The sequence below is a fragment of the Populus euphratica genome, unplaced genomic scaffold, assembly GCF_000495115.2.
Source record: "Populus euphratica unplaced genomic scaffold, PopEup_1.0 scaffold295.1, whole genome shotgun sequence".
NCBI lineage: Eukaryota > Viridiplantae > Streptophyta > Magnoliopsida > Malpighiales > Salicaceae > Populus > Populus euphratica.
The window spans coordinates 25,218-51,291 of NW_011500173.1; the positions used below are offsets into that span (position 1 = coordinate 25,218).

At 30.7% G+C, this 26,074-nt stretch overlaps 4 protein-coding genes across 5 annotated transcripts in view; 3 read left to right on the forward strand and 1 right to left on the reverse strand.

Moving 5' to 3' along the window:
• LOC105111394 (beta-hexosaminidase 2-like) overlaps positions 1-14,684 on the forward strand; it is a 33,677-nt gene extending 18,993 nt beyond the window's left edge. The window contains exons 5-6 of the mRNA XM_011006731.1: positions 13,945-14,363; positions 14,480-14,684. The gene's annotated coding sequence lies outside the window, so the exon portion shown is untranslated. The remainder of the gene's footprint in view (positions 1-13,944; positions 14,364-14,479) is intronic.
• On the forward strand, positions 6,738-12,780 carry HEXO2 (beta-hexosaminidase 2). Of its 2 annotated transcripts, XM_011006703.1 has the most exons (4): positions 6,738-7,985; positions 9,032-9,628; positions 9,666-10,028; positions 12,692-12,780. In XM_011006703.1, the coding sequence occupies exons 1-3, from the start codon at positions 7,193-7,195 to the stop codon at positions 10,022-10,024; spliced, it is 1,749 nt and encodes a 582-aa protein (XP_011005005.1). In that variant the 5' UTR covers positions 6,738-7,192; the 3' UTR covers positions 10,025-10,028; positions 12,692-12,780. The 2 variants fall into 2 exon arrangements, with proteins under 2 accessions (XP_011005005.1, XP_011005004.1); XM_011006702.1 differs by lacking the exon at positions 12,692-12,780 and having other exon boundaries at positions 9,666-10,181.
• On the forward strand, positions 14,047-14,489 carry LOC105111395 (non-specific lipid-transfer protein 8-like). The gene is made up of 2 exons (XM_011006732.1): positions 14,047-14,363; positions 14,480-14,489. The coding sequence occupies exons 1-2, from the start codon at positions 14,047-14,049 to the stop codon at positions 14,487-14,489; spliced, it is 327 nt and encodes a 108-aa protein (XP_011005034.1).
• A 1,755-nt stretch (positions 14,685-16,439) lies between the features above and the next one.
• Positions 16,440-19,507, reverse strand: LOC105111378 (uncharacterized). The gene is made up of 7 exons (XM_011006706.1): positions 18,908-19,507; positions 18,625-18,711; positions 18,266-18,532; positions 17,877-18,041; positions 17,706-17,759; positions 17,399-17,545; positions 16,440-17,172 (listed from the first exon to the last, which is right to left on the reverse strand). The coding sequence occupies exons 1-7, from the start codon at positions 19,124-19,126 to the stop codon at positions 16,795-16,797; spliced, it is 1,317 nt and encodes a 438-aa protein (XP_011005008.1). The 5' UTR covers positions 19,127-19,507; the 3' UTR covers positions 16,440-16,794.
• Positions 19,508-26,074: the final 6,567 nt, after the last annotated feature.

The window sequence follows — 26,074 nt, forward strand, 5'->3', positions numbered from 1 at the left end:
TTGCCAATTAGGTCAACTAGATTCGGGTTTATAAAATTAATTAAAGTATATATAAGCTGATACAAATATTCATATTAAAAATAAAAATAATAACTTAAGATTGGACAAATACAATCTACTATTCATTTAATATTCATTTAATATGGATGAGAATTCGGCTGGAACTTAATGAATACCAAATGAATAATGGATAGAGTATCAAACTCAACCTTAAATATATACATTGGTATTATATGTATTTTTAGATACACCTACAACATTTATATTTTTTTTAATGAACTACTATATAAATATATATAAAGGAGGAGAAAGAAAATTGATGGACTTAAAAAAACCATAGATAGACCCTAAAAATCCTCTAAAATAGACCTAAAAAACATACTTTAAACTTTGATTATTAAACCCCAGCCTAATATACATGTAAAAACATACTTTAAACTTTGGTTATTAAGTACTATTTAACAAAAAAATAAACTAAATAAAAATACCACCATGAATGCACCAATTGATTCCCTGCACTACCAACATATTTTTTTTACATGTAAAACAATTATGCTCAAATTAAAAAAAATTACAGTGTCATTAAATTCAACTCAACATATCAAACATGAAATCTCCCAACTATACTTTTTTGTTTAACTCGAGTTTAAAATTAAATTATATATGAGTTGTCCTGGCATGACCTGGTCAACTTAGCAGGTTAAAGAAAATTTAAACGACTAGTGAAAATATGATTTGATTTTAAAAATATTTTCTAGAAAATATCCTTTCTTAAAAAGTTTTTGAGACTACAATGTTTTGAATAAATTCTGATTAACCAAGGTTAACTCATCAAATTTGCAATCTAGATTATGAACTTCATTGAATTTAATAATTTTATTTTTATTTAGAAAAATTATTTTTATTTAATTATATGATAAAAAATAAACGCCTACAAAACTAAGCATCAACTCAATACGAGGATGTTTTTCTGAGACCATGATAACCTTGTATAAAGAAAACTAAAATAAATAACAAAGTTGAATGTCCAATAAACGCAATGTTGAAATATAAAAAAAAATAAGAAAAAGAAAAGTAAAAAGAAAAGAAAAAAAGAGCAAATAAAAAAAAAATTACTGTTATAATGAATAATTAGAACAGTAAGATATTGAGAAGAGTAACAATAATGTTAACAATAATTTTCCTTTTCAAATAGCTATTGTTACTAGCTGTGGGCTAAGCTGATTTTTTTGAAGTGTAAAAACACAATGCTTAAGTGTTATAAGTGTATTTTAAAAGAGAAAAAAAAATTAAATGAATTGATATCATAGGGAAAAAATTAAAAAAAATAATGATTGTCAATCTTCAATAATCAAAACAATAAAAGATGAAACCAAAAAAAGAAAATCAATGACAAAAAAATTCAAAAACAAATAATACTAGCAAACACAGATGGAATTGAAAAAAATTCAAGATTATAAATCCAATGATGAAATTAAAAATAAATTAAAATTTGATAAAAGGGCTAAGAATAAAAAATAAAAAAAAATTAAAGGTCAAAATCTCAAATATTATCAAATATTAAATTGAAGGGAAAAATTAAAAATTCTTAAGGCCATAAATTCACAAAGGAATCTTAAAAAAAATAAAAAATTAAGAGAGTAAAGAAAAAATATGAAAAAAAAATAATTCAAAAACTCAAATTCAAAATATACTATTTTAAAGTTATGCTTGACCTGATAAGTTGACTCGTAATTTAAAAGACCTAGAGCTTAGACCAAGTCGAGTTTCAAAAGGAATTGGAACAAATCATTAAAAAAAAACTTTGGATAAAATGTTTTTTTTTTCAAAATGAATAGAAAATATCATAGAAGTGAAAAAAAAGTAAGAAAATGTAAACACCTAAAAAAAAGAAGGGAAAATAAAATTATCCAAAATATTTACCATAAAGGGAAGATAATCTACGGATAAGATAAAATGAAATGTTTGGTGCATGTGTTTTAGAATTCTGAAAATATTTGAGAAAAAAAAAATACAGAAACGTGAATAAAACTTGGACAGACGGTGATGCTTGAGTGAGAAAAAAATAGTGAAATATAATTAAATGAAATTGAAAATAGATGAGTTTAAATTCAGCATAAAGGAACAAACAACAGAATCTGGATAAAAAAAAAATATCCGGGAAACACAAAAGATACAAGTGTAGATAGCCAACATGGCCGGCCATAAGAAAAACAAAGAGAGCTTGAGAGTATTCTAGAATTGCGAGGAAAAAACGTTAAGAAACTTTAGAAAAAAATCAAGAATTAAAGTGAGAGAAGTGAGATTTTGTGCAATTAAACACTTAATAACTCATTTAAGAGAAAAATCAAGTGTGAAATATTAGAGGGAGAAGGACGGCAATCTTTGAGGAAAAATATATAGAAGTTGGAAGACTTTTGATCGGTAAGTGGTGAAAACTCAAATCTTTATTTGGTAAAGTATTTAGACAATTAAACATGTTTTACGTACTAGATTTAGTTGGTTTTGATGGGATTTTTAGGGATAAAAGATTAGGGTTCTTTAGATGAGAATTGAAGAATATAGTCTAAGGTGTTCATAACTGTTATATACCATGAAAAATAATGCGTAAGTGAGAAATCTTGTTGAAATGAAGTGTTGGTGGGTTCCATGTATTAATGAAGTATTGTAGACCTAACTTGGCATGCAAATACCACCAATTTTTTAATAGACTCACATAATATTTTAATGAATGTTGAATGGATGCAGGATGATGATATTTACTTAGACAAGAGATTAGAAGTGATGTCTTCTGCAGGACATCTCAGATTTTCTGGAGAAGCAGACTGACTTCCTTTATTAATTGACTCACGGTCTATATATAGAGATACGGGGGAAGGAGTTTAGAGATGTGTTTTAACTAATCTACTTTTATATTACAGCCTCTCCTAGATTTAAGTCTGGAAACTAGAGAGTTGGTATATACAAATGCAATTAGAAAGTTGATACAACTGGTGTTTTATTTTTTTTGTAACTTCTAATAGCTCATGCTAATACTTTCTTTTAAGTTGGTGCATAAATATTTTTAATGTTCAACTTGTCAAGTGAATCATGAAAAATTCTACTGGAAATTGCCTTTGTCAATATATCTGCTAGTTAATTTTCTGATTTGACAAAAACAAACTGGATGATCTTTTCTTCAAGGTTTTGCTTGATAAAATATCTGTCTATCTCCACGTGTTTTGTTGGATCATGCTGAATAAGATTTTGTGAGGTATGACTTATAGTATGAATAATAAATTTCATGGGTTAAGTAATTTAATAAATTATGATAACTTATTTGTTTTATTTTAGGTCCGCCAGACAGGATCAGTAGGAATTAGGGTATAGCTTATCTTGGTGGGTTCCATGTATTAACGAAGTATTTTAGACTCAACTTGGCATGCAAATTTTAATGGTGTGTAAGGTATGCATATTAAATCACTCTCTTTTGAATATTGTAAAAGATAAATTTATAAGTAGTTTTCTAGATGATATAATGACATAGAATTTAATGCGAGGGTGTTTTCGTTAATTTTGGCGCGTGGGCTTCAAGTGTTGTGAATTCTTAGAAATAATTATTTCTATATAATTCCATTTATTATATGTTCTTTCAAATAAATTGTATTTGAATGTGTAATAAATGGAATTATATATAAATAATTATTGGTATGAAAACATATATGTTGATCAGGATGATTGGATAAAGTGTCAATAACATTGTATGAAAAAATAATGGGAAACTCTGTCGAAAAACATACCATGTGTGTGTGTGGAGTAATGGTTTATCAATAATTGTTTATATTGACAATATTATTATTGGGGTATTACAACTGATATTAGAGCACTGATTTTAATTTAATAGACTCACATAGTATTTTAATGAATGTTGAATGGATGCAGGATGATGATACGTACTTAGACAGGAGATTAGAAGTGATGTCTTCTGCAGGACAAAGGGATCAGGATATGAAATGAGGGGAAATATTATTGAGATGTATTTTGGTATGAAAAATTAATTTTATTAATTTTAAATTAATATATTTTTAGTATTTTTAAATTATTTTAATATACTGAAATTAAAAATAATTTTTTTTTAAATATCATTAACATGTATTTTAACATGAAAAGTTATTTAATAATTTTATTAAGGTTTTAAACACTTATAGTGTAAAGTGTAGTTATGGTTTATTTGGAATTATAGTAGTAATTATGGTTTAAAATATTTTTTATTTAAAAATGAAAAAATATTATTAACATGTATTTTGGTACAAAAAATTATTTAATATATTTGTTAGGGTTTTAAGCATTTATAGTGTAATTACGGTTTGTTTGGAATTGTGATAATAATTACGGTTTAAAATATTTTTTATTTAGAAATGTATTAAAATAATATATTTTTATATTTTTTAAAAAAATATTTTTAAAATTAACATATTAAAATGATCTAAAAAAATAAAAAAATAATTTTTAACCAAAAAAATTTAAAATTTAAAAGTATATAATTTGAATTTCATTCTCAAACTTACTTTTAGAATAGAGGAAGTCAGCAGGACCCCAAGATGATGCACCAAAATAGATTATTTATTTATTTTTATATATTTCATATATTTTAAGTATTAGTAGTTATGAAATAAGTATCTTAAAAGTCTTCGTAGATTAATTAAATATTTAACAAAAAAAAAAACTAGAAAACAAATACCACCATGTGTGCACCAATCGGTATGGTAAGAACTAGATAACTCCCTGCACTAATAGCCATAGCTTTTTAACATGTAAAACAATTATGATTAAATTAAGAAAAATTCCTTGATAATATTATTAAATTCAACTCACGAAGATGAAATCTCTCGATTATACTTTTGTTTTTTCTTAATTTAAATTTTAAATTAAATTATATAGAAATTGTTTTAGTACAACTCGACTGACTTAGTAGGTTAAAAAAACCTTAGATAACTAATAAAAATATAGTTTGATTTTAAAACTTTTTCAATATAGATTCTTTTCTTAAAAAAATATTAAGACAATAATATATTAGATAAATCCTTATTAATTTAGGTTAACTCATCAAACTCATGACTTAAGTTATGAACTCCTTTGAATATAATAATTTTTTAAAAAATATTTTATTTAATTATATGATAAAAATAGACATTTTCAAAATCAAGAATCAACTCAATATCAAAATATTTTTTTTTTAAGTCCATGATATCCACGTATAAAGAAAACTAAAATAAATAACAAAGTTGAATTTTTAATAAATACAATGTTGAAATATGAAAATTAAAAAAAAAAAGAGAAAAATATTTGAGAATGAAATTAAAAAAATAAACTAAAAAAAGGGAAGAAATAAGAGAAAAAAATATTTGAGAATGAAATTAAAAAAAATAAACTAAAAAAAGGGAAGAAATTAATTAAATTCGAGTGAACTTTCTAAATCTCAGTTAATCTTTTAAAGACATAAACTATTAAATTTCACTCCTTCGCTCAAAAATTCACTCCTTCGCTCAACTAAGAATCTTAAATATATATTTAATGTTAAATGGTGAGATCAATTAATTTAATTAAAAAAATCTTAATAAAAGAGTAATATCCAACAAATAACACCGAGGCTATACCAAATTAAAGGGTGAAATAAATTAATTTAATGTAATTAAAAAATTTCTTTAAAAAGAGGTAGATCTAGTAAAAAAACCTAAAAGAACTCGTGTTACTCATAAAAAAGTTAGAAAAATCTCATTGCAAATAAAAAATAAATACCATATGATGAAACCAAAAAATATATTAAAAAAAAATGAAACAAACAAAGCGCGAAATTCCTAACCCTAAATTGATATCTCAAAATCATAACTTGATAAACTTTAAACCCAAGCTCAAACAAGAAGGTTAATACCCGGAAAATTTAATATTGAGAAATAAAATTATAAAATAAAATCAAACTAAACTGAAAAAGTCTTAAAGTTTAAAAATTCAATAGGAAAAAAACCTAAGGAGAATAAAATCGAAAAAAAAACTAATTCTATAAATCATTTGAAATAAAATAAATAGAGATTAAATGAATTTGAATCATATCAAACATATGAAAAAATTCATTAGGGATGAAATTAAAAAAAATTCAATTTTATAAATTATTTCAAATAAAAAATACTAATCAAAAGACCAATGATAAAATCTGTAAAAAAAAAAAACCTAATTGAAGGGTTGTATTGAATTTTTTAAGGACTAGATTTCAAGGATAAAAAACTTTAGAGGGGATAAAATTGAAACAATTTCTTTTTTTATAAACTATTTCTAATAAAATAAATACTAATTAAAAGATCAGGAATCGATTCTGAGAACAAAAGTAATTAAGGGTCTGCATTGAATTTTTGAATGAGAGAGGAAAAAAAAAAACAATTGTTGACAGCGAATCAGAAACGAAGAAGACACACACACCTGCTGGTTACGGAGGTACAATTGAAAGTGTTATGTAAATAATATTGTATAACTAGAAAATAACTAACAACCTCTCCATTAATTTGATAATTACCCAAAAACCAAAAGATAAAAATACACAAATGCCCTTTCACACCCTTTTTTTTTTACTTCCAAGGGTAAGTTTATTAATTCAATGTGCAGTTAAATTTGAAATGCTAAAAATACCCTCAAAATAGGTATATGTCATCTTGCTTTTAAAAGGTAAAACAAATCACTACACGATGCAAAACATTCACTTGAAGATCAATCCGCCCCTGTTTAATTCAGCAATACCAGTTGAATCCCATGAAAATACAAAAACACCGCAAAAAGCAACATTCTTCGGTTTTGGTATCATCGAAAAACAGGAATCCAAGAGAAGGAAACAAACCCTAGGATTAACTTCTCATTTGTGAAGCAAGCCTGACGTTTATGCGATTAATTTTATGCAATTAGAGGGACGGAGACCAGAGTAGAAATTGAAGAGCATCGTCAACGTCCGAGAATGCAGCAAATGGAAAAGCCACTTGCTAAGCTCCACCTACAAACAAACAAGAACTACTTGTTACAAAACAGGTCAAAGTACCAGCAAAAGACAACACAAGAATGGACTTCTGTTTTTCTTGCGAGCTACTTCTTTCGATCCTATATATACATGTTCCTGTAGCTTGCTCTTCCATGGAGTTAGTATTTCCTTAACCAATCCAATTTAGTAAGCATGACGAGGAACTTGGTAATAAGCAGCCGCTGTTCCTTGTTCTTAATATTGTTTTTCTTGCTTGTTAGTGCCTCCCTTACAGCAACATCAGCTCAATGGATATGGCCGAAGCCAAGGACCCTGTCTTGGCCGAGCCCACTCGCCACTATTCTCTCCCCGAACTTCACTATCTCCTCCCCCTACCACCAACATCTTTCCCCTGCCGTCAAACGTTACCGCCTCCAAATCCTCACGGAGCACCACCGCCCTCTCGTTCCTCCCCCAGTCAACCTCTCCAACTCATCCCCTCATTTGCAGGTCCTGACCATCACTGTCAAAGACCTCGCCGCCCCACTCCAACACTCCGTTGACGAGTCCTACGCCCTTGTCATCCCCACTGCTAGCTCCACCGCCAATCTGCCGGCCGAGACTGTATGGGGCGCCATGAGGGGTCTGGAGACGTTTTCTCAACTGGTTTGGGGATTGAAACCATTGCTTGTCCCTGTTGGGCTCGACGTGTGGGACTCGCCTCTGTTTGAGCATAGAGGGATCATTTTGGATACCTCTAGGAATTACTACCCAGTGGATGACATTTTGAGGACCATCAAAGCCATGAGTGCTAATAAGCTCAACGTTTTCCATTGGCACGTTACCGATTCTCACTCTTTTCCTTTAATGCTTCCATCTGAGCCTGCTCTTGCTGAAAAAGGGTCTTATGGGAATGACATGCTCTACTCTCCAGCTGATGTTGCAACAATTGTTCGGTTTGGTTTGGAGCATGGCGTCAGGGTTCTACCGGAAATTGATTCTCCAGGTATATTGACTATTTTCATTAATGCCCCAAGCTTAATCAATTGTTCTATTCATTAGGAGATCGGGAATAATTAATTAATTAATTACATGCTCTAGTGACTAGAGTGGCAAACATCATGCCTACTGATTTTGTGAAATATCAAGTTTGTTAGATATCCTTCTTTTTCTGGGATAAGGTTAGATATCATGATCATACAAGTTCTTGATTAATTTCCACAGCAAATTATTAATCTGACACTGCAGATGCCGAACTCACTACAGAGACATGGTTCCACATTTGTTTATCAGATCAAACAAACGATGCATAAATATATAGCCAGAATTTTCATTTCCTATCTAAAATGATATGTGATTGTGTACAGTATGTAATCTCTCACTCAATCTACAAGTACCAGGAATTTAGGATTAAGCATTTCTCCTATAATATATAGACAATGTGTCAATGGATCAATTTCGTACTGATGCTGTATATTATATATTTGGCTTTAGTTCGAACCTGAAAGTTGTTAGGTTCCCTTCACAGATTTTTCTTCTTTCAATGAAAGAGAGACAATAACTTAACTCAGCTCTAACTCAGCATTTTATTTGATGCACTTATGCTAAATCTTATTCAAATTCGTAAAGCAATAGGAATGTGATCCAGAAAAGGCTATTTTGAATTCAAAAAAGTTAGTTTCTTGCAATGTGGTCCAGTTAACGATGAGATTGTAATTCTATTCCCCACCAATATCATCCCTTTTTCTCTCGTTCTAAGGCTCTTTTAATGAATTCTATTCCCCACCAAAAACTTAATATTTGTTCTTGAGTTTGATAAGAGTTTCAAAAACTTAATAGTTGTTCTTCAGTTTGAACTAGTAGAATGTGAAATGCAATAGGAATGTTAATAAGAAAAATGAACTGGTAAAATCGTTTGAACACACTGGGAAGAGTTGGTTTCTTGTAACTATAACGCGATGGAGGAGTGAATATATCATCCTTTTTTTATCTGGTTCTTGATTCAAAGGCTATTTGAAAGACCTGACTTATAGGAATTATTGGTAATTGCAGCACATACAGGATCGTGGGCTGAAGCCTATCCAGATATCGTGACTTGCGCAAACATGTTCTGGTGGCCGGCTGAAAGTGAATGGGCTGACCGGCTTGCATCAGAACCAGGAACTGGCCAGCTAAATCCTTTGAACCCAAATACCTACCAAGTTCTAAAAAATGTGATTGGTGATGCAGTTGCCTTGTTTCCTGAACGGTTTTTCCATGCTGGAGGTGATGAAATCATCCCAGGCTGTTGGAAAGCTGACCCGGCCATTCAGTCCTTCCTATCCAAAAATGGAACTCTCAGTCAACTCCTTGAGAAATTTGTGAACACAACCTTCCCTTACATTGTGTCCCTCAATCGCACGGTGGTTTACTGGGAAGATATTTTGTTGGATGCTGATGTCAAGGTGGACCCTTCATTTCTTCCACCTGAGCATACTATCCTACAGACATGGAATAAAGGTCCCAACAACACAAAACTGATTGTTTCTTCTGGTTACAGAGCTATTGTCTCATCCTCAGAGTTTTATTATTTGGATTGTGGCCACGGCGATTTTCCTGGGAATGACAGCCAATATGATCCACCACCAACAAGTGATGACAGTGGCAATGGTGGATCATGGTGTGGACCGTGGTGGCAGTGGCAATGGTGGATCATGGTGTGGACCTTTCAAAACATGGCAAACCATATATAACTATGACATAGCATATGGGTTGACTCCGGAGGAAACCAAATTGGTGCTAGGGGGTGAAGTAGCATTATGGTCAGAGCAAGCAGACCCAACAGTTTTGGACGTGCGGATTTGGCCAAGAGCTTCAGCAATGGCTGAGACTTTATGGTCAGGGAACAGGGATGAGTCAGGAAAGAAGAGATATGCAGAGGCAATGGATCGTTTAAATGAGTGGAGACATAGAATGGTCAACAAAGGAATCAGAGCTGAACCACTTCAGCCTCTCTGGTGCATCAAGAACCCTGGCATGTGCAACACAGTTCATCCAAGTGATTAGATAAGTGTGGGATTTTTGTTGACCTTGTAATTTTCTGAAATTGAATGTCCAAATCGATAGACATTTCTGCTATCAGAACATAGATATGCTGGATATGGATTTGTGTGTGAACTTATTTAAGAGTTACCGTAATAAAATTTATTTTGAAATGTTTTTTTTTTCCTTCGAAGACAGAATGGATTTTCAAGTTAATGCTTCCTTCGAAGACAGAATGGAATGGAGTAGTTTCAAGTTAATGCGTCTTTCGTTTATTTAATCTATGATTCTATTCAGTAGTTACATATATATCTCCTTATATTTTCCACTTTGGAGACAGAAAATTATTGTCTCCTTTCGCATTTGCACATTCATTCCTTCTGGTGGAAACCAGTTGTGTTAATTGTCTGTAAGATGCTTCAGAATTGCTTGGAGTAATACACTGTATTTATGTTCTAGTAATTGACGCTAATCAAATGTCTTTCCTTTTTAAACTCCTCCAAGACATGTTCATCTACTTGATGTAGCCTGTTCTCTGTTTGGTGTCTTGAGGTTATATGCTTGCATAAAAAACAACAGAAAAAATTCAATCCAGAGAAAAAAAATGGAAAAGAAATAAATAAACGAAGGAAACTTCCTAAGTAGAAACCTCAACATTCGTAGATGAAGTTTTGTTGCCTTACTTTCGTTAGAAAGCTGTAGAAAGAGATTCTCTGTTTGCTATGAAAACAATACGGTAATTATTGTATTTGCTAACTTGTTCATTTTAAGAATTGGTATTAGATTCCACCCTCACTTTCGTTTTTTCGTTAAAATATATATACTCAATAAAAACAATAATTAATTTTTTTAGAGTTTCAATAAGTTCATTAAATAAATTTAGAGTTGTTTTAAGGTTTTATGTGAAGATTACCCGAAGATTAGATGTTGTTTTTTATTTTAAATATTTGTTTCAGTTGTTGAAAACCACAAATTATCTAATTATCCGGTCTCCAATGATAATCCACGCGAACTTCTACTGAAAAATATCTTAAACTCTTTTAAAAGAGAGATTGTTATACCTTAAAATGTTAACTCTTTTCTTTTGTGTTTTATGTATTTATGTACTATACTCTACTTACATCACCCCTTAAAAAATAAGAAACATAACTTTTTATTTATAGAAAAATATAAAAACTCTATAAATGATAAAATATCAATTTGCCCCCTAATAATATTATATATATTATTTCAAGATAATTTTAAAAATTTATTCAATCAAGTTCCAACTTAATTTTTCTAGATTTAGAATTGTAATTTTCTATATAAATTACAATCTAGTCCTTAATTTCTAAAACTTATTTATAATCAATTCATACTTGATTAATCATTCTATTTTAATTTTTGATCAATAATTTTTATAAGTGTGACCCATTAAGTTTTCTAATAAGTTGATCCAAATATAAATCATAATCATTAATAAAATAAGATTAAATTAATTAAGTTATTATCAATTCAATAATTGATTGATTTATATTTGAAAATCAAGTATTAGAAAAGTCATAAGTAGTTTGATTTAACATTTCAGTGATCAGTTTATCAGTGTAATTATTATCTCTTCATCAATAATTTTTCAATTTAGACATTATAGCATAAAGTGTGTCGACTATGTCAAATCATATTTGTTTTTAACACCATAATTGTTGACTTTTTTTATGAGATTTGAAACTCTTTACAAATCTCATTCTACATTGTTCAAAGATTTACAATTAATATTATTTAAGAATATATAAAATATTTTTTCTAATTCACAAAGAGTGATTAATTATCTCTTGATTACTTATACACTTTCATATAGCTCATGATATACTCAATATCTGTTCATTTGTTATCATTGATTAGGACAATGTATAGCAGGATCTAAACATAACATCTTTTATCTAAAATAACTCAATGACCTCAAGTCTACGGATTGCTTGCACAATCATTACATGAGCCTTTTCATAAATACAGATGATCTCTTCATATGAAATTCTCATGAGAGTCAATTTGGTGAATATGTCATATGATAAGCATCAACATATTAGTTCTAGGTATTCTTTATCCTCCAACTTATGAGGACAATTACTTCTTTTTATAAAGAAAAAAAAACATAACCTGTATCAGTCTCAATAGCTCTACTTAATATCTAATCTTAATAAAATATTAACTAAGAATATTTATTAGAAACAATACTTTGATGCAATAGGAATTTTATAATTATAACAATTTTATAATTTTATTTACAAAGAATTTTTGTCCTAGAAACTTTATTGTTACTCTAGATTTATTAATCAAATATTTAATTTATTAATTGAATATTTGATGAATATTAAATATAAATAATTTTTTATAAATAAAGTAAATATATTTACATGAATAAAGTAAATTTTATATATAATTAATTGATTGATTAGATCGTATATACACTAACCTATTAACCTTAAGTAAGATCAAGGGATCTGCATGCTATAAATTTCAAGTAGGTGACAATATGGTAATTGTGAACTTAATTTAAAAAAGGGTATAGGTAATTCTGCTAATCATTTTGGCAACATTACTCAAGGCTAAAGTAAATCATTTTTAAAGTTGCGTATTATTTTCTTTTGAATGAATTGTCCCAATGCTTTGTAACAAAGATTTTGCGTTGTTTGTATTTCTGTTTGAATGCAGAATTCAATGAAGAAGGTTCAAGAATCAATGGACATAAAAGAATACATGCAAGGCCCAGCTGGTTAGAAATTTAAAGCAGTGTCAATTGTTGCAGTTTCTAACAGAGTTCATCCTCATGAAAGTGCAGCACTTCAGTATTTTGACAGCATACATCTAAATTCTGACCTCATTGCGTCGTGCATCGAGCAGAGCAGTTGTCTCCAATAACAATAGATTTGTGGTGATATTGATGTGCTTTTAGACAAAAGCTAGCGCCCTCTTGGCATAATTTCAAGGAAACTGGAAGAGTAACAAATATAGACCTCATTGATTCCCTTGGGTTAATACTTGCAGGCATTGTCTGCAGTCAAGAGAACATCACTATAATGAACGTATGATGTTTCCCGTCCGCAACATAACCAGTCTAATCTCACTGATTGCACCGACATTTGTTTTGGTAGTCTTTTGCTTCATCGTCAACACATGGGATGAACCAAGCACTACAAACACCACCACTTGTAGGGGAAGATATTTGTTGTGTTGTAATATAATATGTCTAGTCGACTAAGTTGAACAACATAAGTAACACAAAGGAAAGAAAATTCTGAACCGCCAGGCTGTTGTAAACGTAGACAATAGCCTGATGCCCTTGCTTTACTTTATCGATTAATCTATTAGAAAAAATTATGGATGGTTGAGATATCCTTTTAGGAGACTGAGTGTCAGATTGATTTTCTGTTCTTTATACTTTTAACTAGGAACTAGATATAATATATGGTGCTAACTCAAAATGTTTACACTCAGGGTTTGACTTTACTTCTGGATTCCGTATTAGGTTTTCGGCCTGCGGATGTTATTTGCTCTAATGGATTATGAATGCAACTGGATGCGTCCAGTTGCGTATTTCATCCTTCAGTAGAGCACTAATAACGTTTTTACTCAGGATGGAGTGGTCAGAAATAGTGAATTTTTCGGACTGCTCGACAGGATTAGCCTCTAGTGGGAAATTGAGGCACTAGGGACTCGGGAGAAGACAGAGCCCCCTTTTGATGCCGATTATTGAACAATAAGTCTTGTTTCAGGAAATTAGTATTGCAGACATTCTTGCATGAGTTAATATGGGACAATTTTCTTCATTAGTCCCACCTAATTTGAATTTTATACTCCTTTGTTTGGATCATTTCTTCTTTTTATTTTCTTGCACTCATTAGCAACTGAATCATTGCAATTTTAGAATTTTCTAACCTTTCGTGTATATGTGAGTATCCCTCCAGGTTCCCTATAAAATTGAAACAAGTGTAAAGGGAAATGCTCCAAGTTAGTCTTATCTCACCTCCTCCGGTTCCATGAACTCTCCAAGTATAGCAGCGGCAGCCATGGCTGCTCTCATGATGTTTCTTTTAGTCACTCCACCTTCTGATGCTGCAATTTCTTGCAGTGATGTAATCAAGGACCTGAGGCCTTGTGTGAACTACCTCATGAATGGCACTGGGAAACCACCTGCTGCGTGCTGTTCGGGAATCTCATCTATTCAAGCTGCTGCATCAACCACGGCTGACAAGCAATCAGCTTGTAACTGCATCAAGTCAGCTTCCAAGCAAATGAACCCAAAGCCCCAGTTAGCACAGGCTCTTCCGGCTAACTGTGGAATCACCTTGCCTTTCACCGTTTCACCCAATGTTGATTGTTCCAAGTAAGATACAATTGCCAACTCTCTCACTCTGATGACTTCCATCAATGTCTGCTCTTTTCTTTTCACTGCAGCTACCTATACATCTCTATGTTAACCAAAATTTGTTCCTTTTGCAGGATTACTTAGTTGAAATGGAAATGCTCTGGTGAATGCTTTCCGATCCATGTGCTCCTATATATTTCGAGTGAAATAGAATAGTTGTACCTCATTTCATTCATGTCTGCCTGTGTGTATGGGAAGCTTCCCCTCCTTTGTTTTAAGCTGGAATGCCCAGTGCGTTTTCTCCAGTAAATAAAGATACCATTATTATTATGGTTAAAATGAGTAAACTCACTCTTAATCCACTTATCTTTGACCTATTTATCTATTTTTAATACGGAAAAGACTCTCTCCCTCTCTTTTATCTCTATTTAAACTTTAATGCTATAACAATGACGACATGGCCATCTGAATAAATACACATACATGATGAGATCTCCCAAAAAACAAGAAGAAGAAGCACTCTTCCAGTCCATCGGATCTCAACATCATCGTAAGCACTTGCATTAAATAACTACTGGCAAATTGACGGGAACATTGCCATCGTTCATGTAATATTTAAAGCTAAATTTGTCAACCAGCAATGCTTGATTGACCATTAACAATACATCTAAAGCTTAGGATTGGAAGAGTGCTTCAGGCTCGGGCTGTGAAATTAGTCGAGTTGTGCGCAAACTAATTTAAATATATGTAATAAAATAATAATAATAATAATAATAAAAACTTAGGATTGGACAAATACAATCTTGGAATAATGAATAGAGTATCAAACTCAACCTTAAATATATACATTAGTATTATATGTATTATTAGATACACCTACAATATTTATATTTTTTTTAATCCAATACAATACAAATATAAATATATATAAAGTAGGAGAAAGAAAATTGCTAGGCACTTATATATTCAAATAAAATAAACTTAAAAATATCCTAGATAGACCCAAAAATTCCTCTAAAATAAGCTCAAAAAACATATTTAAACTTTGGTTATCAAGCTTAAGCCCAATATATAGCTACGGGTAAAGAAAAATTGACTCAGGCATGATAGCCCAAGCCTATAATTGGCTAGGTGCATGGGCTCTGGCAACATGCTTGAGCGTGTACCCCAAACCTAATATAAATATATGTGAGTATAAGCAACGTGTTTGAATTTATTCACTTTTAATGAGCTCAAGTACTTAATCCGATCCCAACACTTATTACAGAATTTTTCTGAGCTCCACACGAGTCTTTCAGTATTTTTCACTAATTCTATACATATTATTTAAACTATAATACAACTTAAAATATCATAATAAAATTATAATTTATAAATATATTATAAATTCTTCTAGCTAAATTTAATAAATAATATAGCCAAATTTACAATAAAAAAGGTCTAATAAATTTATCAGTCCTCCTAGTTGAAGATTTATTGTTCATGCATAATTAATTTTCTCCATAATTATGTTTTAGCAATAAAATTCACCCAAGTAAAAAAAAAAAGAGCAGTGCTCGAACATAATCACTTGAAATCCTCTCCATCACCAGAATTCCCGTCACTAAAAAGAAAGTCTAGCATTCTCTTTTATATAATCACAAAAATGCAACCACTACAAAAACCATGGGAGAGTTTGAATTGTCAATTGTCAAAAAGCAACGCACTACAATTAGATTCAACCAACCTCATCTTCAACACAATTTTTTCTTAAGAAACACCGATTAACACAAAATCAAAGCTATTAGGTTAAAAATAATAATCAAAGCTACCGTTAATTTTTTGGATGTGAGATTTTCTTTTCAAACTGATGAAGGGATAAAACTGTAGAGTTTTTTTTTAAAATCAAATCTGACAAGTTCAAAAATCATCTTTAAAAGTTTCATCAGTGAAGTTTTAAACTAATTTCTAATTAATTAATAAAAATACACCTAAATTTTAACACATTAATTTATATTTTATGATAGAATTCAATTGAAAATTTAAATATATTTTACAAAGAGTCCCACAGCATCATCGCACAGGCCCACTTTTCAGTTAATGGACACCACAAAAGACAAGTAATAAATTATATATTTGCACTCCAAAGAATTAATGGAGAAAGCAGTCAATGACAGCATAATATACGTAAACAAGTTGATTGACAGAAATGATAATCCAATTTCTTGAGTTAAAGAAACTGATCACTCTTCTCTTTCTTCTACCTCATACCACAACTTAAATAAGGAATATCTGGAGGGAGTGGAAACCAGCTAGTCAGCACACCGCACATGCAGAAGGAAAGAAAGGCTCACGTACACCTTAGCTCCCTAGCCTAAAGAATAAGAAATGATGTACAGTTTACTCGTACTAATACAGAGACACGAAGAAAAAAGAAAAAAGGGATGGATGAGGACATCGTCGTCGTCGATCATGGGCAATTGGGGTTTCTTCCAGGGCCACCATAGAAAAAGTAGGTGCCCCAATCACCACTCCTGCCGTTCTGGACATCATAGCAACTGGATTGCTCGGTAAAAGTGCCAAGCCCTTTAGGATCTCTGAGACTATTGGATCCGTCAACAATTTGAATATTCCTGAAGTAGCCAGCTTTTCCAAACCCTTCTTCAGGGAAATGCCCGCTCCCCATTTCAGTTGTTGTGTGTTGCTCATCTGATTCTGAGTTTACAATCTCACCTCCCCACTCTATCATCGTTGCGCTGTCTGTCAAGTAGGAAAAGAGGAAGCCTGGCCAGTATCCTAGCACGTAGTCATTCCCAAATTGAATCCACCAGTTTCCCTCTTTCGGGTCCTACAGACAACACAGAGAACATTACTGAATGCCAACTCACATGCAGGTACAGTCTGGTCTCAAATATTTTGAAGGAAAACAACATCATAAGATGCATGCATAATACGATAAAGACATGCATTGCGCCATTTATATGTCAGAGATTCTCTGCGTTTCGTTTATTTAATTTTCAAAACACAAATGCAGGTAGATCAATTTACATGTTTCTTAAATTATACTCGTCTACCTTCCAAACAAGAAGGCTGATATCATACTGGGAGCCACGGTAGCCAGACACAGGATAGATGCTTGCACCCATCGCTATTTCATTGTTGATTTGAATAAAGCCTGTGCACAGCAGATTGTAGCAACCTGTGGCTTGATAGGCGTCACTCTGTCACAAGACAATCAATCAACATTAATTACTCCATTATAAGTAATTAAAAGTCTGGCCAACCCATTATTAATGTTTAATAAATGAAGGTACTGATCATGAAAACAAGAAATAATACTTAAAAATAACGAAGACAAATTCATTAGTTAGTAGTACTTACTGTCCAATATGTGAAGAGTCTTGTTCTGTTATCTCCATATAGATCTGGACTAACCTGTTATTTACAGAGGTATAATTAAAGACCAAGCAAGATAATATATACAGATTGATGGTAATAATAATGTATGATTTTTTAAAAAGAATATTAATTAACTTAAGATAAAATAACTACCTGCCATCCAGCTTCAATGCTGTTAAGATCTTGACCAAAAGTACCTCCAAGGATCCAGATTTGAGACAAGCTGAATTCGTTAGGCTGCTGAGTTTTGGGCTCCCAAACGTTAATGGTGGCCTTAGCTCCATAATACTTATCTCCTTCCACATATACTATCGCATGCTAATAAAGACTCCAAGCAAGAAAAACAAATATTATCTGTCAGAACAAATTAATTATAGAAGCAACCAAGAGAGTTAAAGCTACAGCTGAAATTAGTAATTAAAGTAACTAAGCTTCTTTAATTTCCTTCACTATCTATGCGTTCGCTTAAATGCTAGCTAGTTAGCTACTGAATTAAAATAATTATTGATTAAGTACTATGAATATAACTTTGAAGTACGTACCTGGTGGCCAGTTTGAGTAATGAGGTCAGGTTGTGCAGACCTGGGTTGATGAGGAATTTTAGTGGGCTTCTTCTTGCCAAACCTTTCAACGGAGCTTGCCCTTAATACATCATCTTTTTTAGTTCGCCTTATGGGAATAGTTCCTTCAGGACACCTTCCTTTCAAGTGCCACAACTGGGTTATTGGTTTTGACGATGTTGCTTTCTGTGCAGACACCCTTTTGCTTTCCTCGAACTTAGTCCCTTCTGGGTGGAAATTTGGTCTCGTCTGCAACCAGTCACAGGACGCTAATTAACAACCTAGATAAATTATGTAGCTAGCTAGCTGTTACACACACACGCAATTAACAGTGGACTTACCTGAATTGTATGGTTCTTGAGCAGAGGATGATCAAAAGCCGGTTGGTGAGCAATATGGACGCAGTCGATGATATCTCCATCCGGGCTCTGTTATACAGTACACGATTTGCAATAATTATTACAAGAGTAGTTGAACGAATGGATGATGAAGACCAACAACTTGAAAAGGGTAAAGGCAATAATAGATTGATAGCAACCAGAAGAAAGTAAGGGAATTAAGGGAATTGATTAGAGATGAGAAAGAAGTAAAAAGAAAAATAATCAGGTAGGACGAGGAGCTGACCTTGATGGTTTTAAGAGGAGGCTTGTTCAGGCGCTTCAAGTGCTGGTGAACATCCAACATTTTGTGCTGAGACATAGATATGCTGCTGCTGCTGCTTTTGCCTGAAGCAGGTGCTGCTGCTGCGGATGTCATTTGGGAGCTGCAGGATAGCAATAAAATCACTATCAACAAGCTGATAGTGCTACCCCAGCTCCTCCTCAGTAAATGTGCCGCCATCATTACCAAACGATTAATATGTATACCCCTCAACCAAATTAATTACTAAAAAGATACCAGGAATGCACTATATATAAGAAGAAAGTAGTAATAAATTAGCAAGTTTAGCAGAGCCCAGTTGGGAAGTTCGAAGAGCAGGCTTCTACAGGCAGCAGTGTTTCATAATTCAACAAGTTGAGGTTGTAGCGGTGTTAGCATCTGGGACGAGGATGGAATTGTGGTGTTGCCAACTAGATATTAGAGATATAGTAGTGGGAGTGAGTGGCCACGTTTGAGACCTGATTTGCCTTCCTGCCTGCTCAACGCAGCTTATCCTGCGCACCCCCCTACCCCCACTAATCACCTCTTGATTTGATCCATTCCCTACCACTTCATATACAGACAAATGGTTTCCCACTACAATCCAATAAAGATTGCCGACGCTTATCTTATGAATATCCCCCTCCCTCACCTCTTTTGCTCCCTGTGCTTTGCTTTTGCTGTAAAGTGGAGAATTAACGAACACTTAATGCTTTATTCATTATATATACACGGAGACGAATCCAGAATTTGCCAAGTGAGGCGGGGGAATTGTACAGTTATGCTGGTGGGGGCAAAAGGATGGTTTTGAGGAAATGTATAATTTTCAATGGTGATTTTATTTATACTTTATTGATCATGGGTTAATAATTTGTGACAGGAACCTTTTGAAGTTTCTGCAAGGAATTATGATAGCTAGCTAGCTAGCTTCAATTACGCCTTTTGGTGAAAACTGAAAAGTCGAAAAGGACAGCATCACCTCTTTTTTTTTTTTTTTTATCCTCTTGCCAGTTCACTTCCCGTGATGACATTTTGGAATTCGAAAATTAGATAGCCTTCCCCCCTCCCACCCAAAAATAATTTTATGAAATCTTTATGGTGTTTTAGAAAGGTTTTTTAAAAATAATTTTATTTTATTTTTTTATATATTTTTTCAGTGTCTACAAAAAAAATTAATATGTTAGTATTAAAAATAAATTTTAAAAAATAAAAAATAAATATTATTTTAATATAATTTCAAATAAAAAAATATTCTAAAAATCAATCATTATCACATTACCAAATAATCTTTTTAATAATGACAATCAAATTAAAATATAAAAATCAAAATTACCTGACCATTGCTTGGTGATGAGATAAATATAGATAGAGGTTGACTTGTCACATGCACAACAAGAAAGTTTCCTCTTTCTCTATCACTTAAATTTAATAGCGACAGCAATGATGCATATACAGTTGTGTTTGTAAATTTAGTTTTTGTTTTATTTTAAAATAATTTTTATTTTAAAATATATTAAAAATATATTTTTTATTTTAAAAAATTATTTTTGATATTTGTGCTTCAAAATAATATAAAAATAAAAAAAATATTAATTTAAAATAAAAAAAATTAAATTTAAATTTTTTCAAAATCATTTTTGAAATACAAAAATAAACAAGATTTATCTGTCTACTCGAATGATGTTGATAAATAATTTTAGATTTCAAAAGTTTTTAATTTTTTAAATTTTTTGTTGTGTTAATTTTAATTTTAATGTGAGCACATTAATAATTTAAAATAAACCGATAAAATTGAAACATATAAAGTAAAATAATTTCAAGATACAGAAGCCTGTAATCTTATAATTACCATGATGGGACTAGTAAGAACACATTATTAAAATAATTATAAATGAATGGAGTAAACATACTGTGTTATTAGACTTTATTGATAAAAGATTCATGATTGTCCAGTAATCTCAATCTTCTTCCTCAGCCAGAAATAATATTTTCAAAAGATTTATTAAAAAAAACAACAAATAAGGGAAATCACTGTCAAATGAAAATAAATACAAATACGAATCCAGATGCTAAAAAATAAATTTATAAACCTAAATAAAGAAAATTTAAGGAAAAAAAAGGTTCAACTATTATAAATATATATAGCTTTTTTAAAAAACATTTCGAACATGGATATTAATTTTTTTTATTGGGTTTTATATTAATATCAACACTTTTATTAATAAACTTTGTGTTGAAATTATATAAATACAATGATACTTGAAATTATTTTTTTATAAATGATTTTTTTTCCAATGCAATACAAGAACTATACAAAAAAAACCCTCATAATAAAAAAAAAATAAAAATAAATTAGAAATCAACTTTTTTAATTCACTACACCAAAAAGAAGAAATTAACGTTAAAACTAACTTCTCAACATAAATGTTTATCCATCTTTTTTTAAGAGATCTTTGAAATAATAAAATGAAGACGACGAGGATAATATAAAAAATAAAATAAAATAAATTGAATTTTATTTTTTCTAGATGTATAAATTTAATTTATTTATTAATGCTATTTAAATTAAATATTCTAATTAAATTTACTTATATTAGCGAAATGATTTCAAACAATTTATAATTAAATATATTTGTGTTTTTAACCAAATAACTTAAATTAAATTGTTAAGTAAAATTTTAATAATAATTTTTTATTATTTTATAATATTCTAATTAAAAAGAAAGCTCTTTTGATCTGGAATTTGTAAAGTCTTGTATTATCTTATATTTTATTAGAAAAAAATAAAAATATAATAAAATTCAAATTCATAATTATTTAATCATTAAAGTTTTGATATCTTATCAAAGAACTATTTCAATACAATAACTTAAACTATTATATAAAATTTTAAAATATAATTTATATTATTTTTTAATATAAAATATAGACATTTAATGATATAAAATATAGATATTTGATGATGGATAAACCAAGATCTTTAGAAGCCTTTCTATAAGAGAATATAGAAAAATATGTGCAAGAGAGGTTCTGGTAATAAAAAATTTACCCCAATAGATTATAAAAATATGATAACATTCAATACATAAAATTAGACTAGATAGAACATTGATATATTTATTTATAATAATATTTGATGCGTAGGGGAGACTGGTGGGGCTTGAGTTTTTGTGTTTTTATAAAAAAAATTAATTTTCTCTTTAGTATTTAAAATAAAAATTGATAAAATTTAAATTTAAACCCGACTCTCCTGACAATTTCTTGATCTGCCCATGTTAACAGAAGACATAATAAAGAGCAGCTTTCTTCCATCCAACTGGAGTTCTGGTGTCCAATCTAGCATGTTCTGGCATTGGAAGATTAGGGGTTAAAAGCAAGCCAACATGTACATGTGCATCATCACTAACTCTGTCTCAGGAGTCAGGAGTCAGGACAGCAAGAGCGCCCAGCCTCCGGACAGATGCAAAGTACAGAGCCCCATTTTTTTTAAGACTCAATCCCCACATCCTGGATGAAAATTAAAAAGGTGAGTTTTTTTTTTAAATATTTTTAAAATAATTAATTTTTTATATTATTATATTATTTTAACATAATTTATTTTTTATATTATTATATTATTTTAACATATTAATATTAAAAATAAATTTTAAAACATAGCTATTTTTACACTGAAAAAAAGAGAGCTTACACTCTAATAACATAAGACAATCATTTAAATTATTTTAAGATGCTAATATAAAAAATCTATTAGTATGAATTTTAACATAAAAAATTATTTAAAAATAATTATAACTACACTTTTAAACAAGTTATTAATGAATTAATAAACATATCTCATGAAAGCATGTTGACAGTTGAGTTGGTTCGAGGTGGATTTATTTTTAAAATATTTATTATTAAAAAATATATTAAAATAATATATTTTAAAAAAATGATGTTTGATATTAATATATTAAAACAATCCATCTATTAAAGTATTAATATAAAAAAAATCAAGATTTTTCATATATATAATTTAATTGTATCATAAAAGCAAATACTGTTTTAGTTTATCCCCCAACACTTGATAGCACAACCTTAATAAATATAAATAATGATTTAAAATCCTGTCAAAGAATCAATATAGCTTAAAGTTTTAAGTTTTTAAGTGAAATTTCAAGATATGATTTATATTATTTTTTAATATATTTCTTCAAGTGAAAAACTTTTAACCTTGAAATTTATACTGATTTATACTATTTTATATTTAATTTTTATTAAATAAGTAGGGATTATAAAATTTAAATTCATAATTGTTTGGTCATTAAGATTTTAATATTACATTGAAGAATCAAATGAATTTTAAATTTTAAATTTTTTTTATAAAATTATAAAATATAATTTATATTATTTAAAAAGTAAATTCTACATTAAAAATGACCATTAAATAAATAAAAAACCAAAAGCAAAAGTGGCTCGGCTGGAGTCATGAAGAGTAAGCTTTTTTTATTGTATTTGAGGTCCTACGGCGCAGGACCTTTTTTCCCGACGTGAAATGGCCAAAATCCGGCACCGGCATGCATATCCTCTCCACCAGCCTCTCACCGGAAAGAAAAGTCCCACAGCCCAAAGGGCCCTCTCCCTCAGGTATGGTAATGGTAAAGAGGGGTGCATGTGGTCATGGTCCACTGGGTTCATGATTTCCTTTCGAGAAATATGCTGGTGTCTTTCTGTGACTGGATTCTTGAAATCAGCTTTCCTGTTTCTTTCATCTTTACAAATGAATGAGAATCACCAATCCGTCCCCTTCTTCGGTTCTTTCTCCCAAGTCTCGTTGACTTTAGACCTATTTGAGAATGTTCAAAGGATAACTTTTAAAATATTTTTAAAAACTATATATTAAAATAATTTTTATATTTAAAATTTTGTTTGTAATATAAACAAATCAAGATAATAAAAAAATATAAAATAATAATTTTAAAAAAACACTATTAATTCAAAACTTTGTGCATATAATGATATTATTAAATCCAGTCATCCAGTCAACTTGCAGGTAAACTTTATAAATCATATTTTATATTAAAAAAAATTAACTAAATAGAATAATTCAAAACTCAATCAACTTGGTCGAAATTAGTTTATTTAAAAAAAATAATATTATTTTAAATTAATTAGAATTATCCAACACATAACTCAAACCCTCCGTAATGTTATTAAATTCAATTATCCATGAAATTTGAAATTAAATACAATGAAAGCTAACTAAATAGAATAATTTAAAATTCAATCAATTCAGTTAAAATTAATTTATTTTAATAAAAAAATTAAAATAATATTATTTTAAATTGATTAGAATTATCTAACTTGGACCCAAAGTTAATAACATTTTCAAGTGCACTAACACACATAAACCATCATAAATTAGAAATGAAAAATCAACTAAACTTACCTACCGATTTAACAATGCTGCTAAACTAGTACTACAAATTATGAAAAATGAGCCCTGTCCAGAAACAATAGACTGCGATCATTCAATGGAACAGCACCATGACTTTAGCCATCACCATAGCATAAATGTATCTACCAGCAAGTTGATGAGGATTAAATTCTAGTTGTAGCTACTACGTGTGCCTTAAGAAATGAAGAGATTGTAATTCATGCGAGGGCTTCTTGTGGCGCCAAGTCAGCATCCTATGTGTGATGAGCAAAAAGGGTGGCAATGGAGTGGGAGCGGGAGGCGAGGGTGGCTGCCTGCCTGCAACCTTTTGCTTTTGAGTTGCGACCACCCTGCACTCCCTCTACCTTTTCAACTTCTTTAATCCAACACTAAGATATATGTCCATCCTTCTTTGGATTAAAACGACACTTCCATTCTCCATTCTGGCTAGCTAATGCATTTCTTCTTCTATTCTCTCTTTCTCAAAACAATCACATTTTCACTTGCTTCCTATATTCATTCTCATTCTGAAGTTTATTTGATGATCATATAATAATCTTTTCAATATGGTAAGCTCTCCCTGATCATGGTTTTTTGTTTGATTCACTCTCCGTTCTTTGATTTGCAAGCACAATGTTGAAATAATTTAATTTATGCTCTTCTTCTTGGATGATGATCCAGGGAACTCCAGTAAACATCATAGTTGGATCCCACGTGTGGATAGAGGATCCTGAGGAAGCATGGATGGATGGTGAAGTTACAGAAATCAAGGGCAGAGACGCCACCATAATCACCACAGATGGAAAAACTGTATGACTTCTTCCTGTTAACTTGTATCATCCAATCTCTTCCATACTAGTTCAGATCATGTAAATATGGACTCCGAGTTTGAAACCATCTATATTCTGATACAAGGATTTTCTACTGATATAGTTGCAAAACTAAATTTCTTTGGGATTCAGGATCCAAAGAATGACAAGAGATCCATTAGTGACCCTAAATGTATTCTAACTTTCCTATTGAATATACTGGACAAATCTGACTCTGCTAGCATCACGAAACTTTAATGATTTGTGTGCATGCTAGCTAGGCATACTCAAGGGAAAGGTATACTGTAGATAAACAAACATCAATTACACAATGCATAATATATACTTTTAATGACTACATGATTCGAAATGAATACTTGTATACTTGGGCCATCGACTGATGTTTAACATTAGATTGCAATTTTCTTACGAAACAATGAGACAACTGTTATAACAGATGCTAGCTGTTGCAGTAAGGAAAGGAGACAAGGTTATATATCACTCATAGAATATCACTCTTTTATTAGTTAAACTTTCCCGAGTCTGGAATTGGTCAAATATTTATGCTACATTGTTTTGTTTTGAGCTTTCTTCTTAGAGACCAGCCTACAAGATATGAACTAACTAGATGAAGTTCGAAGTGTTGATTGGTATTAACATGAATTCATTGTTGATTCTTACCTCAACTGATGCGAACCTCGTGATCACATGGTTACACAACCCACACGCAAAGATACCAATTCCCGGAAAGCCAAATAAATCAGGTTTGATAGGAGTGTGACACAAAGATAACTTGTACCTAGGCACCAGCACTATTAAAAACGAAAACCCCCACCCAACGAATATTGATTCGCGAACGAGAAGTATAAGGATGACGCCACGAAGACAGTTGTTCTTCGATAAGTCGTTTTCAGTTCTTTAGAGAAC

Coding starts and splice junctions, on each gene's coding strand:
- HEXO2 (XM_011006703.1), top strand. CDS start 7,193: ATGACGAGGAACTTGGTAATAAGCAGCCGCTGTTCCTTGTTCTTAATA. Junction 7,986..9,031: donor ACCGGAAATTGATTCTCCAG/GTATATTGACTA, acceptor TGGTAATTGCAG/CACATACAGGATCGTGGGCT. Junction 9,629..9,665: donor AAGTGATGACAGTGGCAATG/GTGGATCATGGT, acceptor GCAGTGGCAATG/GTGGATCATGGTGTGGACCT.
- LOC105111395 (XM_011006732.1), top strand. CDS start 14,047: ATGGCTGCTCTCATGATGTTTCTTTTAGTCACTCCACCTTCTGATGCT.
- LOC105111378 (XM_011006706.1), bottom strand. CDS start 19,126: ATGATGGCGGCACATTTACTGAGGAGGAGCTGGGGTAGCACTATCAGC. Junction 18,712..18,907: donor CTCCTCTTAAAACCATCAAG/GTCAGCTCCTCG, acceptor ACTGTATAACAG/AGCCCGGATGGAGATATCAT. Junction 18,042..18,265: donor TTACTCAAACTGGCCACCAG/GTACGTACTTCA, acceptor AGTCTTTATTAG/CATGCGATAGTATATGTGGA.